The 18,602-nt window shown below is 44.9% G+C and overlaps 2 protein-coding genes and 1 long non-coding RNA gene across 3 annotated transcripts in view; 2 read left to right on the plus strand and 1 right to left on the minus strand.

Moving 5' to 3' along the window:
- The window catches only part of LOC106723870, a 17,076-nt gene extending 10,346 nt beyond the window's left edge, over window positions 1-6,730 (plus strand). The window contains exon 3 of the long non-coding RNA XR_001359600.1: window positions 6,653-6,730. This is a non-coding gene — a long non-coding RNA (uncharacterized LOC106723870). The remainder of the gene's footprint in view (window positions 1-6,652) is intronic.
- Window positions 6,731-13,593: 6,863 nt separating this feature from the next.
- CD14 (CD14 molecule) lies at window positions 13,594-15,251 on the minus strand. The gene is made up of 2 exons (XM_005881060.2): window positions 14,895-15,251; window positions 13,594-14,802 (listed from the first exon to the last, which is right to left on the minus strand). The coding sequence occupies exons 1-2, from the start codon at window positions 14,895-14,897 to the stop codon at window positions 13,708-13,710; spliced, it is 1,098 nt and encodes a 365-aa protein (XP_005881122.1). The 5' UTR covers window positions 14,898-15,251; the 3' UTR covers window positions 13,594-13,707.
- Window positions 15,252-17,678: 2,427 nt separating this feature from the next.
- LOC102239981 (proenkephalin-A) lies at window positions 17,679-18,348 on the plus strand. The gene has a single exon (XM_005881122.2). The coding sequence runs from the start codon at window positions 17,679-17,681 to the stop codon at window positions 18,021-18,023; it is 345 nt and encodes a 114-aa protein (XP_005881184.1). The 3' UTR covers window positions 18,024-18,348.
- Window positions 18,349-18,602: the final 254 nt, after the last annotated feature.

Genomic DNA, 18,602 nt, shown 5'->3' on the forward strand with positions numbered 1-18,602 from the left:
TAGGGATGTGCCCGCAACCAAGGTACATGCCCTCGACCAGAATCGAACCCGGGACCCTTGAGTCGGCAGGCTGACGCTCTATCCACTGAGCCAAACCGGCCAGGGCTCCCAAATGATTCTTTTGAAGCAAATCCCAGACATCTTATTATTTCATTCATAGCTATTTCAGTATATATTTATAAAAGGTCATCATCCCTTTAAAAACTAACAGCTTTATTGAGATATAATTCATATACCATACAATTCGCCCATTTCAAGTATTCATTTCAACAGGTTTTAGTATGTTTGCAGGTATATGTAATTATCACCACTGTTAATTTTAGAACATTTCCATCACTTTATAAAGAAATTTGTTCCCTTTCCTATCACCTGCTTAATCGCCCCCCCGCACTCCACCCCTAATCATTAATCCTCTGTCTCTATAGATTTGCCTATTCTGAACATTTCATATAAATGGAATCATACAATATGTGATCTTTCTGTGACTGACTTCTTTCACTCGGCATAAGGTTTTCAGGGTTCCCTCACATTATAGCATGTGTCTGCTTCTTCCCTTTCTGTGGCTAAATAATGTTCCATGCAGGGATTGAATGACTTCTGTCACCAACTACCCAGAGTTTGACTCCACTTCACAGCTAAGAGTTGTGTAGATGTAACATAAAAAATAAGAGAATTATCAGTCCATCATTATATTTTATGATCAAAATGTCTCTCACAGCAAGGCCAGCCGTGTTTGCAGCCTTCGTTCAGTCTTGTCAAGCTCCTAAATCAAGAGTGGTTTCAGCAACAAAAGACTTCAGCCTTTCAGGCATCTGGCATAACCGAGCTAAGGAACAATATCATCTTTTGTTCTGAGCCTCTTTCAAAGGGTTAGTGCAATATTGGATTTCCCTCATTGCATAACCCACTTATTGAGTCATTTACCCTCAGCTACTATTATTTCTCATTTTTTCCATTTTTACCCAAACGTTTCCACCTTTGGAAGAAATGTAAGGTTTGGCTATAGTGCTGGTCCAGATTGCTGGCAACAATACTAGTCTAGTAAGTGCCTCTCCCTCAGTACACTCCCTCTCATAAAGAGTAGGGTTACAGCCCTAGCCAGTTTGGCTCAGTGGATAGAACCTGGGCCTGGGAACCAAAGGGTCCCCGATTCGATTCAATTCTGGTCAAGGGCAGATACCTTGGCTACAGTCTCCTCCCCAGTCAGGCCCTGGTCGGGGCTTGTGCAGGAGGCAACCAATCAAGGTGTTTCTCTCACACACCGTGAGATGTTTCTCTCTGTCTTTCCCTCTCTCTTCCACTCTCCCTAAAAATCAATGGAAAAATATCCTCGGGTGAGGATTAACAACAACAACAACAAAAAAGTAGGGTTACAGAGATACAGAACTAACGGGCTATCTAGACCACTATCTAGGCAACACAGCAACATACACTGTCAACTCCAATTTTGTCAGATGGGTTGAAAGCACAGTCTATCTTACCATGCTCTTAGGAATTCTGGCATAAAGGCTTAAAGGTATGGCCACAGTTTCTTGCTTAGGGATCATCCTGCTTCTGATACCTGCAGATGCATTCCTGGTCCTGGGACTCAAGTGGGGAAAAAGAAAGTTGAGATGATAAGGGGAAGAATATTATAGTCATGTCAGCATCCTCCCTCACCCTCTATTCCCCAGATCCCCCCAAAAGTGGATAAATCTATCCAGTGGGGACTCTCATGTTGAGTGTGAGCACGTATGTAAGCCCTTTCTGACTTTATCGCCTCTCCTCCCCCACATTTTAAACAACAAATGTTTAATTGCTCATTCCAATTCTCTATTAAACCATTACTCTGAGGATGATATACAACATAATATGTCCATTTGATGTGGTATCTCTTGGCTCACTGCTGGACACTATGAGCTATAAAGTGAGGTTCTTGGTCTGAAGAAGGATAACTTGATGTTCCCAACTGATACAGTAATTTTTGCTCCAATCATCTAATAGTATTTTAAACATTTGCAACTACAACTAGGTATGAAAATCCCAGTTCCTGTCAGGATCCACTTATAGCCCCCAGGGCTACTGGCTTTGGGTCAATGTAATCTATTTGCCAATTATGTGTACGGCCTTCCCCCTAGGGAATCTACCCCAAAGCCATTTTACTTTTTTTAAAATATATTTTTTATTGATTTCAGAGAGGAAGGGAGAGGTAGAGAGATAGAAACATAAATGATGAGAAAGAGTCATTGATCAGCTGCCTCCTACACATCCCCTGCTGGGGACTGAGCTCACAACCCGGGCCTGTACTCTGACTGAGAATTGAATCATGACCTCCTGGTTCATAGGTCGATGCCGATGCTCAACCACTGGGCCACTTTAGTCTCTCTCTCTCTCTCTCTCTCTCTCTCTCTCTCTCTCTCTCTCTCGTTGGCAGACAGAACAGTTCTTGTTGGCATTTTGTGCTTTGTTCAGCCCATCTCTGCATTACTGCAGCAGCCCCATGTCCACCCATTTCATGGACCCAGGTGACCACCTCAAGGGAGATACTAGGAAATCCACTCACTGGTTCCAACAACCTTCCAATCCTGGAAGACTGTTCTTCTGTTAGACATTGACATGTTTTACTTTAATGCATCCTTCAAATGTCCATAGGGGTTTCCATAGAGTTATGCTCCATATGGGCATCCCTTTAGTAGGCCAGTTTTCCATTGCCCTTCTACCTAACCATATGAGCAGGCCATTTCTTACTGACTTATGACACTATTTTTCATGAGTCAGAAAAAACCCAAACAAAGGGACAAACAGCCTGCATTTCAGCCTATTGAGCTGATTTTTTACCTTCTTCAACCAGAGTGCTGGCCTTACAAACATACGTTCACTTTGAAACTGCTATTATAAACCAAGCAGCTCTTTGCTGGTCAATAGAGAGCAGCTCATAGGAGACTGTCCAGGTGGTGATAAGAATCTGGTAGCTCCTCAGGTGGTTCCAAAGTCAATCCTAGGAGAAAAGGTATACCTGCTGAGGAATCTGATATTTCTTTACATTCTCCCAATAGCATGTTCCTGCACAAACAATTTGCATCTTATTATGGAACTCTTCTGGGCACTGTCCTAATGGCCACTGTTCTACCCATTAGAAAAGGTCATGGTATGAGGATATCATGGGTATTTCATGTTTAAGATTATTTACTGTTTAGGTATAGGAGCAGTTTCAGTTAATGTGATTGCAAGCTAGTAATATTTCCTCAAATGGAAATTCTTTGGTCCAATGTCCCAGCAATCATCATTGAGAGGCATTCACGGGCTTTTGCTTTAAGTTCCAGTGTATACTCCACACGGGGCTATTGTATAGAGAATTTGTCCCTACTGGCACTCTAGCTTCCATTTCATACTGTTGGAAATTAACAACCTGTGTGGGCTCAGGCTGCTGTTCTATACCATGGATTACCTGTGGACACGCAGGAATCAAGGTTCCTTATTCCCCACCCTTTTATCCCTTCTCTTCCCAAACCAAATATTTCAGTGAGTCAGAGTTGTTCTAGCAAATTCCACTTCTCCTCACAACAACTATGTGGAGTTGCACTAAACTTCACAGGTTAAGGGCACGGCCCTCGGCAAGACTGCTCTTATGTCAAGCACCAGCTGTATGCTTGAGGGGCCCCAGGCCATCCACACATCTGAGTAGAGAGGTTTTCACTACTCCCTCCAGATCAATAATTCTCTAGAACAACTCACAGAACTCAGGATTGTCCCTATACCTACAATTTTATTATAGTAAAGTAAAACATTTATTTGTAGATATAAATCTGAAGAAGCCAAAGGCAGAGACTCATAGGCTATCAGGAACCACCATGAATAAATGGCTAAATTCTTTATTATATAGAAATGGACATACAACATTTTATTTATTCATCTATTGGTGAACATTTGGGTTGACTCCAGCTAGAGGCCCGGTGCATGAAATTCATGCATGGGTAGGATCCCTAGGCCTGGCTGGCTATCAGGGCCGATAGGAGCTTTCCGGCTGCCAGGCGGGACCTCCCTCCATTCCGCCCTGCCCCCTGGTAGTCAGCGCATGTCATAGCAAGTGATTGAACTTCTGGTCTCCTGGTCGAACTCCTGAGGGGAGAATTTGCATATTAGGCTTTTATATATATAGATTTTGCTATGAGCTTTGCATACAATTTTTTGTGTGGACATATGTTTTCATACCTAGGAGTGAAACTGCAAAGTCATTTGGTAATTCTATATTTAACTTTTTCTTTTCTTTTTTTAAAATTGATTTTAGAGAGAGAAGAAGGGAGAGGAAGAGAGAGAGAAGCATCGATGTGAGAGAGACACATTGATTGGTTGCCTCCAGCAGGTGCCCCTACAGGGGCCAGAAAGAATCTGCAACCCACGTAACGTGCCCTTGACAGAGAATTGAACCTGCAACCCCTCAGTGTGTGGACTGAGGATCTAACCACTGAACACACTGGCCTGGGCTGGATTTTTTTTTATTGAGATGAAATTCACAATACATACAAGTAACCATTTTAAAGTGTATAGTTCATTGACACTTAGTGTATTCACAATGTTGTGCAACCATCACTTCTCTCTAGTTTCAAAACTTTTCCATCACCCTCCAAAAATGTGTCATATTCATTAAGTAATCACTTCCCATTTCCCTGTCTCCATTTCCAAGTATCAGCTTTCTGTCGCTATAGATTTGCCTATTCTGGGTATACTATCTGAAAGAAATTGTACAATATGTGACTTTTAGCATCTGGCTTCTTTCACTTAGCACTAATTTTTGAGGTCTGTGAAAGTTATGGCATAAATCAGCATACGCCCCTTTTGGCTGAATAATATCCCATTGTGTGTATATACCACAATTTGTTTATCCATCATCCATTGATGGACATTTGGGTTTCTTCCACCTTTTAGTTATTACGAATAATGCTGTTACAAATGTAAGTTTCTATGTGAACTTAAGTTTCTCTCTCTTTTTTTTATTGTTAAGAGAGAGAAAGAAAGGAAGGGATCGACCCCAGCCTAGGTATGTGCTCTGACCTGGAATCAAACCCGCAACCTTTTGGTGTAGGGGATGACGCTTCAACCAACTGAGCCACCTGGCCAGGGCTATTTTTATTTTTCTTATTTTCATTTTTCTATGTCAGGGGTGGGGAATGTCTGGCTCTTCGGGCCATATAAGGCCAGAGAAATCATCTGGCCTAAGGCATTAGGAGTGAGTTAATTAAATGTTTGACCAAATATAATATAGCAGGCTAATGTTTAAGTTGATAATTTTGTATGGTCCATGAATAATGTGTTAAATATCCAAATGGCTCTTGGCAAAAAAAAGATTCACCACCCCTGCTCTATGTGAACATATGTCTTTCATATTAAGGAATGGAATTGATGGGTCACATAGTAGTTATATATTTAACTTTTGATGAACCACCAAACTGTTTCCCCAGTGGCTGCACCATTTTGCATTCCCACAAGCCATGTATAAGGGTTCTTATTTTTCCACATCCTTGCCAACAGTTATTGTTATTTTTATTAGAGTCAGACTGTAGGTGTGAAGTGGTACGTCCTTGAGGTTTTTTTATTTGTGTTTCCTTAATGGCCAATGATTTTGAGCCTCTTTCACATGCTTGTTGTCCATTTGTATAGCTTCTTCATAGAAATATCTACTCAAGTTTTTTGCTCAGTTTTTAATTGTTGTTTGTCTTTTAGCATTTCACAAATGAATAATGATGTTGAGCATGTTTTCATGTGCTTGTCAGGCTTTTGTATGTCTTCTTTGGAAAAATGCTCATTCAAGTCTTTTCCCCATTTTTTATTTGGATTGTTGGCTTTTTTGTTGCTGAGTTGTAGGAGCTCTACATATATTATGGATACTAGACCTGATCAGGTATATCATTTTCAAATACTTTCTCCCAGTTTTGTAGGTTGTCTTTTCATCATTTTGATAATGTATTTTGATAAACAAGTTTTTAATTTTGATGAAATTCAGTCTACAATTTTTTTTCTTTTGTTACTCTTGATTTTGGTGTCATATCTAAGAATTCATTGCAGGTCAGAGGTCATGAAGATTAATTTCTGTGTTTTCTTCTAAAAGCTTTACAGTTTTAGGTCTTATATTTAGTTATTTGGTCCATTTTGAGTTAATTTTTATTATGGTCTGAGGTAAGGGTCCAACTTCATTCATCTGTGTCTGGATATCCAGGTGTCCCAGTGCCATTTGTTAAAAAGATAGCCTCTCCACACTGAATGTTCTTGACATCCTGGTCTAAATCAGCTGTCCAGCCCTAGCTGGTTTGGGTCAGTGAATAGAATGTCAGCCTGCGAACCGGGTTCGATTCCGGTCAAGGGCACATACTGTGGTTGCAGGCTCCTCCTAAGCCGAGGCCCTGGTCAGGCTCGTGCAAGAGGCAACCTATTGATGTATTTCTCGAACATCAATGTTTCTCTGTCTTTCCCTCTCTCTTCCACTCTAAAAATCAATGGAAAAATATCCTCGGGTGAGTTTAAAAAACAAACAAACAGCTGCCCATAGAAACATGGGTTTATTTCTGGACTCCACTTCTCTTCTGCTGGTTTCTGTTCTTATTCCAGTACAACATTGTCTGTGTGTGTGTGTGTGTGTGTGTGTGTGTGTGTGTGTGTGTGTGTGTGTTTTGGAGAGAGTACGTTTATTAAATCTGGGGACCATGAAACAAGGAAGGACCCAGGATAGAAAAGTAACAAGAGAGAGACTAGAAAGGTCTGCTTTGGCTCTCTAGAAACATTATGGGGAAGAAGTGAGCCAAGGTGAGGCTGCTGTCAGCTCACTGAAAAGTCAGAGAAAAGGAGGCTTTGGCGACAGGTTCAGGGGGTTAGCATGGGATGAGCTGCCACTGCCCATGGTTCCCCTAGTTGCAAGTCTTGTGGGGACTTTAAAGTTTAGGAGAAAGAAAATTCACTCAAAAAGGAGATTCAACTGGGTGTGCCCCAAGGATGGTATGCCAACACTGTCTTTTTTTTTAAAAATATATTTTATTGATTTTTTACAGAGAGGAAGGGAGAGGGATAGAGAGTCAGAAACATCGATGAGAGAGAAACATCGATCAGCTGCCTCCTGCACACTCCCACTGGGGATGTGCCCGCAACCAAGGTACATGCCCTTGACCGGAATCGAACCCGGGACCCTTGAGTCGGCAGGCCGACGTTCTATCCACTGAGCCAAACCGGCCAGGGCAACACTGTCTTAATTACTGTTGCCTTACAATAAGTTTTGAAATCCAACTTTGTTCTTCTTTTATAAAATTGTTTTATCTATTCAGCATCTTTGGAAATCCATATGAACTTTAGAATCATCATTTCAATTTATACAAAAAGTCAGCTTAGATTCTTTTTTAAAAAAATTTTTTATTGATTTCAGAGAGGAAGAAAAAAGGAGAGAAAGATAGAAACATCAATGATGAGAGAGAATCATCAATTGGCTGCCTTCTGCACGCCCCACACTGGGGATCAAACCCGCAACCCAGGCATGTGCCCTGACAGGGAATCGAACTATAACCTCCTGGTTCATAGGTTGACACTCAACCACTGAGCCATGCCAGCCGGGCTCAGCTTAGATTCTTATAAAAATTTTCTTGAATCTGTGTAGATCAATTAAGAGAGAATTGACATCTTAACAATATTAAGATCCAAAAACATGGAATGTTATTCCATTTATTTAGATCTTCCTTAATTTCTTTCAACAATATTTTGCAGTTTTAGAAGTGTAAGTTTGCTCTTCTTTTGTTATATTTAATCCTAAATAAATTCTTTTTTATGTTATTGTGAATGGAATTTTAAATGCTCATTTTCAGGATGTTCACTGCAAGTATATACATATAAACCAACTTTTCATTCCTGGAATAAATCTCAGTTGGCCATGGTATATAATTCTTCTTATGCATTGCAGGAGTCGATTTCTAGTATTTTGTTGAGGGTTCTTGCATCCACATTCATGAGAGATATGGGACTGAAATTTTCTTTTCTTGGATGTCTTTATCAAGCAGTCTTTATTACTAGTATACATAACCACAGTATACATCACCACAACTTCATACCTATCATACACTATACCATACTATAAAAGGAAACTAGGAAAAATTTTAAATATTAAAATATCAAAGTCATTGTTCAACTTTCAACTCAGATCATTCTAAGTGGCTCATAAAGGGCCTCTCGTGAACTAGAGAATGAAGGGGATCTGAGCATTAGAAGAAGTGGCAGAGGGGGTTGTGTTGCAGAAAAGAAGACTCTATGGGAGGGAACAAAAACTCTTGACTCCGGGTACAAGGATTTCTGAGGAAATGAACTGATGTCTAGGTGGTTCCAGATGACAGGATAGGAACAAAAGAGGAAGCTATAAGAAGACCGATTTTGGCTCGGAAAACAAAGTCCTATGATCTCCAATTCTACCCTTGAAGTATAAAATTTGTTACACCACACCGGATATCCCATCTCATTGTGCCATGTGGAAGTGGATGCCTTGCTCCTCTTAGTTCATCACCACTCCTTGTCTCACTTCCTTCCCATCTAGGGCACATTTTTCAGCCTTGCCCTTAGCAGTACAACTTCCTCAATCTTTGGGCCTCACTAGGGTTGCCCTGTGCACCCACCCCCAATTTTTAATGAATCCTGCCTCTAGGCTGCTGTACATTATCAGATAAAAAAAAAACAACACTACATGCCTTGCAACGGGAACTATGACATGTACATTATGGCCTCCAACCTCAGTTTAGGCAAATCTTTTTATTTAATTTTAGTGAAGTACATCATTGTTTTCTCAACTCATGGCAGCAATAAAGCCCTCAGGCTACTCCTCTCATTCATTCAATCAATACTATATAATAAAGAGGTAATATGCAAATTGACCCTCATGCCCTAACATCGCAAGATGGCCACCCCCATGTCGTCACAAGATGGCCACCCCACATCATGAAAAAATGGCCACCACAAGATGGCCACCCCCACACCATCACAAGATGGCTGCCCCACATCATCACAAGATGGCCATCCCCATGTTGTCACAAGATGGCTGCCCCACATTGTCAGAAGATGGCCTGCAGGGGAGGGCAGTTGGGGGCAATCAGGCCTGCAGGAGAGCAGTTAAGTGTCAATCATGCTGGCAGGGGAGCGGTTAGGGGGCAATCAGGCAGGCAGGCAGTCAGGCCAGTTGTTAGGAGCCAGCAGTCCCGGATTATGAGAGGGATCCCAGATTGGAGAGGGTGCAGGCTGGGCTGAGGGACACCCCCTTCCCCCATGCATGGATTTCGTGCACCAGGCTTCTAGTCTTAGCTAATAAAAGAGAAATATGTAAATTGACCATCACGTTGCAACACCCACAGCCAATCAGGAGTGAGTATGCAAATTAACCCAGCAAAGATGGTGGTGGCCCACCGGGCCTCTGGGCAGTGCACCTCCTCAGGGCCTCTCTGCCACACTCCACACCTGTCAACCGTCCTTGCAGCCTCCTGGCCTCAGAGGCAACCCCCTGGTGCCTGAGGTCATAGCTCCCAGTGTCTGCCATCTCCCTCTACCCCACCCCTGCCCCACTGCTCTGGTAAACAAAACCCTAGTGTTGGAGCAGCCCCACAGGCACTGACGTGTGCGGGAGCTTGCTCGGTGCACAGTTAGTGCACCCTGGGAGCCCCAGGCCAGCCAAGGGGCGATGGTGGCAGCCATGGCGGCAGTGGCAAGCAGCTCAGCTTTGTTTTGAATAGATGAAAGAGGCCACCTACACAGTAACCCAAATTATCAGATCTCCCTCCTCCCTATCTCGTCAAATAAAGAGGGGAGGGGTGATGGGCATGGAGGTGGGCCAGCGGGCAGGAGGTGGAGGGTGGAGGAGGAAGAGGATGTGGAAGGGGGCCAGTTGCATCCCACTTTCACAATGGGAAAGTGAAATGCACTAGCCACTAGTGCACCCAACCTCTCCAGTCCTTCCTGCCTACCTCGGGAGCTCTTCCCCTCCACACCTCCCTGGGAGCGCCAGCACAGAAGAAAAGCCTATTCTTGCACGAATCTTCGTGCATCGGGCTTCTAGTTATTTTATAAAGGTCTATGGAGCACCTGCCATGTGCCAGGCACAGAATTGAGCAAGATTGGCACAACTGTAGCTCTTGTGGAGGTTTCAGCACAGTACTGAAAAACAACAAAAAGATTTAAATAAAGAAGATTATTTCCATGTGAGATCAAAACTATGAAGAAAATGATGAGGTATGAGGGGCTCCTTCATATAAGGTGACATTTGAGTTGACTCCTAAATAATGAGAAGGTGCCTGCTATTTGAAGATCTGTATTTAGAGCTTCAATTTCAAAGAAGTTCCACACACTCCTGCTACCACAATTACCCACCAATATCTCTGCCCAGATATCCTGCCTTCTAGCCTGGACTATAAGTTGATTGCTTCTAGGCTTGCACTAAGGCTAACCCCTCCACTGGTGAATTAGGCACCAGGCCCTTTTATCTGCTCAAAGGACAGTCCTCCAGCATGACTCTCATCCTTTTCCTGAATCATCAAGTTTTTCTTCTCTACTAGATTATTCCCATCTGCATATAGCCATGCTATTTCTCTCATCTTAAAAACCAATGAGCCCTAGCCCATTTGGCTCAGTGGATAGAGCATCGGCCTGCGGACTGAAGGGTCATGAGTTCGATTCCAGTCAAGGGTATGTACCTCTGTTGTAATCTCGACTCCTGGCCCTGGTCGGGGTGTGCAGGAGGCAACCAATCAATGTGTCTCTTCTCTCACATTGTTTCTCTCTCTCTGTCTCTCCCCCTCCCTTTCACTCTCTCTAAAAACCAATGGGAAAATATCCTCAAGTGAGGATTAACAAAAACAATAACAACAAAAGCCAATGAACATACCCCGCCTGATGTGGCTCAGTTGGTTGGGTGTTGTCCCATGTACCGAAAGCTTGCCCTGTTTTGATTTTCAGTCAGGGCACTTGCCCAGGTTGTGGGCTTGATCCCTGGTAAGGGTTATGCAGGAGTCAGCCAATTGATGTTTCACTCTTACATCAACATATCTTTTCTCTCTCTCTCTCTCTCTCTCTCCACATCAACATATCTTTTTTTTTCCTCTCTCTCTCTCTCCCTTCCTCTCTCTCTCCCTACCTCTCTCTAAAAATCAATTAAAAACCAACCAACCAGTGAACATAACATACTCAATAGTGAAAGACTGAAAACTTGCCCTCTAAAGTCAGAGGAGAGAGATGGCTCCATATCTAAGTGTTTCTCAAACTCTCTTTGTTTTAAAGTTCCAAGGAGACCAAGTTTTTGTTTTAAAGTTCCAATCCATTGCAGATGATACTTTTGTAAAATATGATAGAAATATTTTTATCATATTTCTATGATAAAATATGCAGTGTGAAATTTTATAAAGTTTTATAATACTTATTCTTGACTTTTTTACTTGTCTCGCATAGTGCAGTAATAAACAATTGCAGGCTGGCCTTGCTTTGGACCATATTTTGAGTTGCATTGCTTTACAAGGCCCTACATGATCTGGCCCTGCTACTCTCCAATCTCTTACCATTCTCCCCACCACCTCTGCTTACTTGCCTTCAGCCACACTGACCTCCTTATAGTGTTCTTGAACATTTCAAAGACCTCAGAATGTTTGTACTTGCTTCGCCCGCCCCCCTTAATATTCTCAAGCTCTCTCTCCCAATTCACTCGCATATCTGTAAAAAATCCTCTATCAGAGAGAAGCCTTCCCTAACAATCCTATATTATGTATCAATCCTCAACATTCTGTCTCCTTTCTCTTCATAGCACTTATCAAAGTCTGATATGTTTATTATCTTCCCCTCACCCTCACCAGCCAACTAGAATCTGAACACTGTACAAACAAGAACTTCTGCTTTATTCCTACAATATTCACAGGGTTTAACCTAGTGCTTGACACATATAAGCACTTGAATGAATGCTTCAGCTTCCATCACCATGATCTTCAGCCCTACCTAATCAGTTATAATTCCCAGATTTGGCCATATAATTTCAGGTTTCTGAGCCTTTTAACATGCTGCCCATTTTTGCTTGGGCTGTCCTTCCTGAGAAAATGGCATGCACCTCACAAGACCCATATTAAATGTCTTGCCTTCTGTACAGCCTTCCAGAGGACCACACCTTCCCTCATAGAGTTGATCCCTCCCACTCATTGAATCACAACTGCCTTTTATGTCTCCCTTACTGGATTGAGAGTTCTCCAAGGGCATGGATGTTTCTGATGTATGTTTGTACACCAGGCTCCCAGCACAGGGCCTGAGGTGAAACAGGGGCTCGATAACTGTTTGGTAAAGAGCTATTCAATGTAAGATACTGCTTAATGTAGTTAAGTCTCTGATACTAGAAATGTCCCAACAGGCTGGCTGAAGTCCCCTTTAGGATACTCCAGTGGGTTTTCCTGACTGAGGTTGGCAGTTTATTTAGCTGTTCCGAGGATTCTTTGAGTCTGGGGTCAAGTGACCCACAAAACGCTCCCATCAAAGTTAATTTTTATTCTCCATTCCTATCAGTGTGGTTCTGGACACTGGGGCAAGCTGGAGAGCTGTGCTTACAAGCCTCCTCCTACCCTATGAGGCAGGTATCTAGCCTCCTAGATTTAATGAAGAAGGAACTCTTAGAAAGAACAACAGCACCTCTTGGTTGATGTCCTGGGTCTCAGATAATGTGGATCAGGGGCACATCTTGTTAATTGCCTTGTGATGGATCTAAGAAGCTGTGAAGGTCTAAGATGTTATTCTATTTACAAATCAAAGAGCCAGCCTGAAACAGTTATACAACACACACATATGCTAACACAATCACAAAACCTCTGTTTCTGAGATGGACTGTTTAATGACAGCATCTTGTATCACTTCCCCTTGCCCAAATTCCGCATCAGATGTCACAGTGGAAGCCACAGCAGGAGAGAAATCTTTTTTTTTTTAAAATATATTTTATTGATTTTTTACAGAGAGGAAGGGAAAGAGATAGAGAGTTAGAAACATCGATGAGAGAGAAACATCGATCAGCTGCCTCCTGCACATCTCCTACTGGGAATGTGCCCGCAACCCAGGTACATGCCCTTGACCGGAATCAAACCTGGGACCTTTCAGTCCGCAGGCCGACGCTCTATCCACTGAGCCAAACCGGTTTCAGCAAGAGAAAAATCTTAAAATATAAAACTCAGAGTTTATGTAGAAAAGCTGGCATAGCTGCCTTCCTCTCTCAGAGACACAGAGAGAGTAAGTGAGAAAGAGAAAGCAAATGGCCCTGGGTTTTTGTAAGGGACTAGCTGGCTCATGGGAAATGCACAGGGAGGAATGTATCTTCCTAGTTTATTTACTATTCCAACACCCTTTAACACAGGCACCAGTATTCTGCTCAGAAAGCCTGGATTGCACAGAAACTCCTTACTTCTTCTACACAGCCCTGGATAGACAACGTTTCCCTGCCTCTCTGCCCCTGAAGTCCTTTACTTAGCTAGGTGTGGTTTCTGGGGAGTTGGGATAAAGAAAGTCTCAGTATAATGGATTCCCCATCCAGCACTGTGCCCAACACATAGCGGACACCCAGCAAACACCTGTTCAGTGAATGACAAGGACCGTTGTTTAAGATTTTAATGAATTGGGGGCAGAGAAGTGGTTGGTTGAGAGGTCCCGAGGAGGCTGCTCGGGAACCAGGGCAATCTGAGCCAATCCATTCTTCTCTCCTGAGCCTTAGGCCAAGGACCTGGCCCCTTGAAGCAGCAGGATACTTCCTGACACCCCCAGGGCCTGAGTCAAACGCTCACAGGCTGTGACCACACCAGAGTTCTTCGGGTCCAGATAGGGATTCCCGGCCAGTATCAGGTCCCTCACCTTGGGCAGCTCATCTGGCCGCGGCTCTCTGTTCAGCCTGTTGCATCTGAGATCAAGCACGCTGAGCTCGGCCGGCAGTCCTATAGGCACCTGCTCCAGGCCAGCGAATGACAGGTTGAGAGAGCTCAGGGCGCTCGGCCAGATGCACCTGGGAGCGTCCGGTGCGGTGGCGCGCAGCGGGTTGTGGCTGAGGTCCAAGTGGTGCGGTTGCACTCCTGCCGCCGCCAGCGCCGCGCACACGCCGCCGAGAGTCTGCATCCCAGTGTTGCGGAGCGCTAGCTCCTGGAGGGCCGGGAACTTGTTCGGACAGAGAGCCGCAGTCAGCCCGCGCTCGTCCAGGCCAGGATTGTCAGACAGGTCTAGGGTGGTGAGGGAGGGGAAGGTGCCGAGGTCTGCGCAGGAAAAGGCGAGCGAGGGTGCTTGCGCAACGTTCAGTACTTTGAGGCCGGGCTTGAGCCACAGCTGCAGTTCCGCCAGCCAGGCGCCCCCTGTTGCCCACGACACGTTACGGATACTGAGGCTGGAAAGCGCAGGTCCAGTGACTTCGAGAGGCGGTGGCGGCGTCGGGCCGATCACTTCCAAGTCCTCGAGGGTGAGTTGGTTGAGGCGGGAGGACCCAAGCCCACGGAGGAGGGAGAACAGAAGCAGAGCAGGAACCTGTGCATCACCCACCGTGAGTCGCCGCACGCGCAGAGCCCTGATCACGTCAGCATACTGCTTCGGGTTGATGCCGGCGAACTTTACAAACTCTTTCAGGCTGCGGCCACCGCCACGGATCTCCACCTCCGTGGCACCCACACACTGGAAGGCGCTGGACCAGTCGGGCTCCGGATCCGTGAAGTTGCAGACGCAGCGGACATCGTCGTCGTCCACCTCGCAGGGCTCTGACGTTGTCGCCCAGACGTGAAGCAGTGGCGGCAGCAGCAGCAGCAGCAGCCGACAGGGTGCCCGCACCTGGGAAGAGAGCGGAGGTCAGGGCGGCCCCAGCGGTCCCTGGGATTCCTCGAGTAGCCAGCCCCTGTTCGGCCCCAAGACCGTACACTCACCATGGTCGATAGGTCCTCAGGGCTCTGGGAAGGGCTCTGGCTTCTTTCCTGTGTGGCAGCACTGCTTCCAGGCTCCACACACCCTTTGGCAGCCTCTGAGGGTTTTTGTAGCCCCAGGAACGTCACTGTGTTCCCTCCTCTGTGAACCTGGGTCACTCCCCACCTCCCTTCGCCACTCCATTCTTTATAACCTTCCGGAAATTTTGCAACGAAGGATGTTGCTGGGAGGAGGGACCTAACAGGAAGGATCCCCGCAGGACTTCTAGTGTGCTCTGCCCCAGGCAGTCTTGATGACTCAGGAGCCCCAGGCTTGTCTGGTGGGTTTGGAGAAAGGAAGATCCCCGGTGCTTCCCACCAGGACCCTTAAAAAAATTATATATATATATTTTTTATTTCAGAGAGGAAGAGAAAGACTGAAACATCAATGATGAGAGAGGATCATTGATCAACTGCCTCCTGCATGTCTGTGGATCAAAACTGAAACCCGGGGGTGTGCACTGAGAGGGAATCCAGCCCTAACATCCCGGTTCATAGGTGGATGCTCAACCACTGAGCCTGGCTGGCCCAGCCCATCAGGACTCTTGCCTCCCCTGCCCATATCCCACGACTCAATCTGGGTAGTTTCCTTGACTTTTCCCTAGTCTTGGTGGTTACTATTAACCTGCTGTCGTCCAAGTCCAATCCCCTGATTATCGTTGGATATTAACTGGATATTTTGTGGAAGAGATTGCAAACTTCAACTATTGACTAACCACTCGCCTGCCTGCCTGACCTCCCCTAACCGCCTCTGCCCAGGCCCCCACTGCTGTGGCTTCCTCCAGAAGGACCTCCAGAATGATGTCCGGAAGGTCGGTTGGCTGTCCGGTCTAATTAGCATATTATGTTTTTATTATAATAGATGTTCCCACTTTCACCTAGTTCTCCCTTGTCTTCCCCCAACACAATTCCTGTGTCCTAGGAAGGAAGGGCTGGATGAATGTTAAGTGAGGATTAATTAGTAATTCACTTGATTTGACAAGAAAAAGAAAAAGTATCCCAGTGGGTGGGATAGGGTTTATCCTTTGACAAGAGAAAAATTCTGAAATGTTCTAAATAAAAACTACAGTGATCAGAGAATGAGAGAAAGAGACAGGAATAGTTAACCAATTAATAGCTATGGACCAAATAACAAAAGACTGTTCACATTCCTGAATGTGTGCTGGAGTTTTGAATGAACCTCCAGATGCCTATCCAACCAGCAGACCATTGCACCCTGCATACACATGAACACTTAGGACTGTGGTGTGTAACCAAGCAAAAGTAGTAAATATTTTGCCCTGGCAGGGTGTCTCAGTTAGTTGGGGCGTCTTCCCATACACCAAAAGGTTATGGGCTTTATTCCCAGTCAGGCCATATGCCTAGGTTGTGGGTTTGATTCCTGGTTGAGGCGTGTGGGAGAGGCAACCTGATTGATGTTTCACTTTCTTTCTTTCATTCTCAAGATCAATCAAAACATATCCTCAGGTGAGGATTGATTTATTTACTAGAGGTCCAGTGCATGAATTTGTGCATGGGTGGGGTCCTGCTGGCCCACCGCAATGGAGTGATTGATGCTGTATCTCATGATATTTCTATTTCTCCCTCTCCTTTGCTCTCTCTCTCTCTCTCTCTCTCTCTCTCTAAATTCAATTAAAAAAATTTTTTTAAACTCACCAGTGTTTCCCCAGAACCTAGTAAATCAGTGGCGGTCAAAATTTGGTGAATTACTTTATTCTAAAAATAATGCAACTCACTTTTATGCAGAACAGTGAAAGAATAATATTTTTCTCATTTTCCTCAGCGTAAAATGGGGAAAATTGTTTTCGCGAACATTCAACATGGCAACGCCTACGTGAAGGGTGTTGGTTGGGGTAGGGTGAATGAGGTACAGATAATATCTCACCAATAACACGATGAATTATTGGTGAAATGGTATCCCATATCTTCCTAGAGCTCGGGCTAGTTTTGAATGTTCCTGGGTGTGTTAGGAATGGGGAAGTTTGCTGAGTGGAAGGTGATGCTACTGGCCTGGGGCGGCAGAGGTCGGGATTGAGTTACTTTCTCTCTCTATTTTTTTAAAAACAAATTTATCATTCTTATGTTATTTTTTAAAGTATATTTTTATTGATTTCAGAGAGGAAGGGAGAGGGAGAGATAGAAACCTCAATGATGAGAGAGAATCAAATTGATTGGCTCCTGCACGCCCCCTACTGGGGATCGGCCGGCAAACTGGACATGTGCCCTTGGCGGGAATTGAACCTGGGACTCTTGAGTCCGCCGGTGATGCTCTGTCCACTGAGTCAAACCAACTAGCAGTGGTTCTCAACCTTCTGGCCCTTTAAATACAGTTCCTCATGTTGTGACCCAACCATAAAATTATTTTCGTTGCTACTTCATAACTGTAATGTTGCTACTGTTATGAATCGTAATGTAAATATCTGATATGCAGGATGGTCTTAGGCGACCCCTGTGAAAGGGTCGTTCAACCGCCAAAGGGGTCGCGACCCACAGGTTGAGAACCGCTGATAGGCAGATTTATGAATGGAGAGGTATTCAGTAAGACGAGGGTCACGTAGGGCCTTATCGTTTTCTTAATCAGATGACATGGCCTTTTGTTGTATCTGACTCTTTTTTCATGAAACAAGCTAGTTAGAAAGAAACCGTATTTATAGAAAGAATGGTGCCCATGCAAGCTGGGGACTCCCAAAAGGGCCACCCAGTCTCGGAGGGGCCGGGCCCAGGTCCTGAGAGTGAAGGTAGGAAACCATGGGCTCCCCAGCAGAGTCCTGGCCCCTGGGCACAGGGGACAACCGAGAGAGCAGCCCCCACCAAGAGGCCGGGGATGAAGAAGTGAGCAAGAGGTACGGGGGCTTCACGAGAGGCCTGAAGCGGAGCCCCCAACTGGAAGATGAAGCCAAGGAGCTGCAGAAGCGCTACGGGGGCTTCATGAGAAGAGTGGGCCGCCCCGAGTGGTGGATGGACTACCAGAAGAGGTACGGGGGCTTCCTGAAGCGCTTCGCCGATTCTCTGCCCTCCAACGAAGAAGGTGAAAGTTACTCCAACGAAGTTCCTGAAATGGAGAAACGATATGGAGGATTTATGAGGTTTTAATGCCCTTTCCCATCAGCGACCCCGGGCCCCAGCAAGCCTTCCTCCATCCCCCAGTGAGAGACTGCCTCGCTAATCGTGTTCTGTTGCCATGTGTTGCCTGCATTATATAGCTGACTTTATTGTCTGAATAACTACATGACCTGAAAGCTCTCTTTTCAGGTTCTGTGATCTTTTGAGAGTCTGTAAGCTCAGTATTGGTCTGTGGCAGCTGTCTCGTTTTCGTGCTAAAATAGTTTTTTGTCACCTTGTCCATTATTTTTGACAACACGCCAATAAATGCTTACTTGTTTATGCATATAATAAACCCATTACCCTGAATGCATAACACGCTTGCGAATCGTAATGTAAATATCTGATATGCAGGATGGTCTTAGGCGACCCCTGTGAAAGGGTCGTTCGACCACCAAAGGGGTCGCGACACACAGGTTGAGAACCGCTGGTAGGGCCTTTCTTTCTTTCATGAGTACAGTACTTACCGTACTTTCTTTCCTAGAATTGGGGAGAAAACAAGGCTGTGGCGCTTTCCCTTGGCTCTCAGCCCAGATCCCACCCTCTGCCTTCGCCCCGCCCCGCCCATCC

Source organism: Myotis brandtii, unplaced genomic scaffold (genome assembly GCF_000412655.1).
Source record: "Myotis brandtii unplaced genomic scaffold, ASM41265v1 scaffold668, whole genome shotgun sequence".
Classification (NCBI taxonomy): Eukaryota; Metazoa; Chordata; class Mammalia; order Chiroptera; family Vespertilionidae; genus Myotis; species Myotis brandtii.

What these genes read in the sequence shown, in the direction of transcription:
- LOC102239981 (XM_005881122.2), top strand. Translation starts at nt 17,679, where the DNA reads ATGGGCTCCCCAGCAGAGTCCTGGCCCCTGGGCACAGGGGACAACCGA.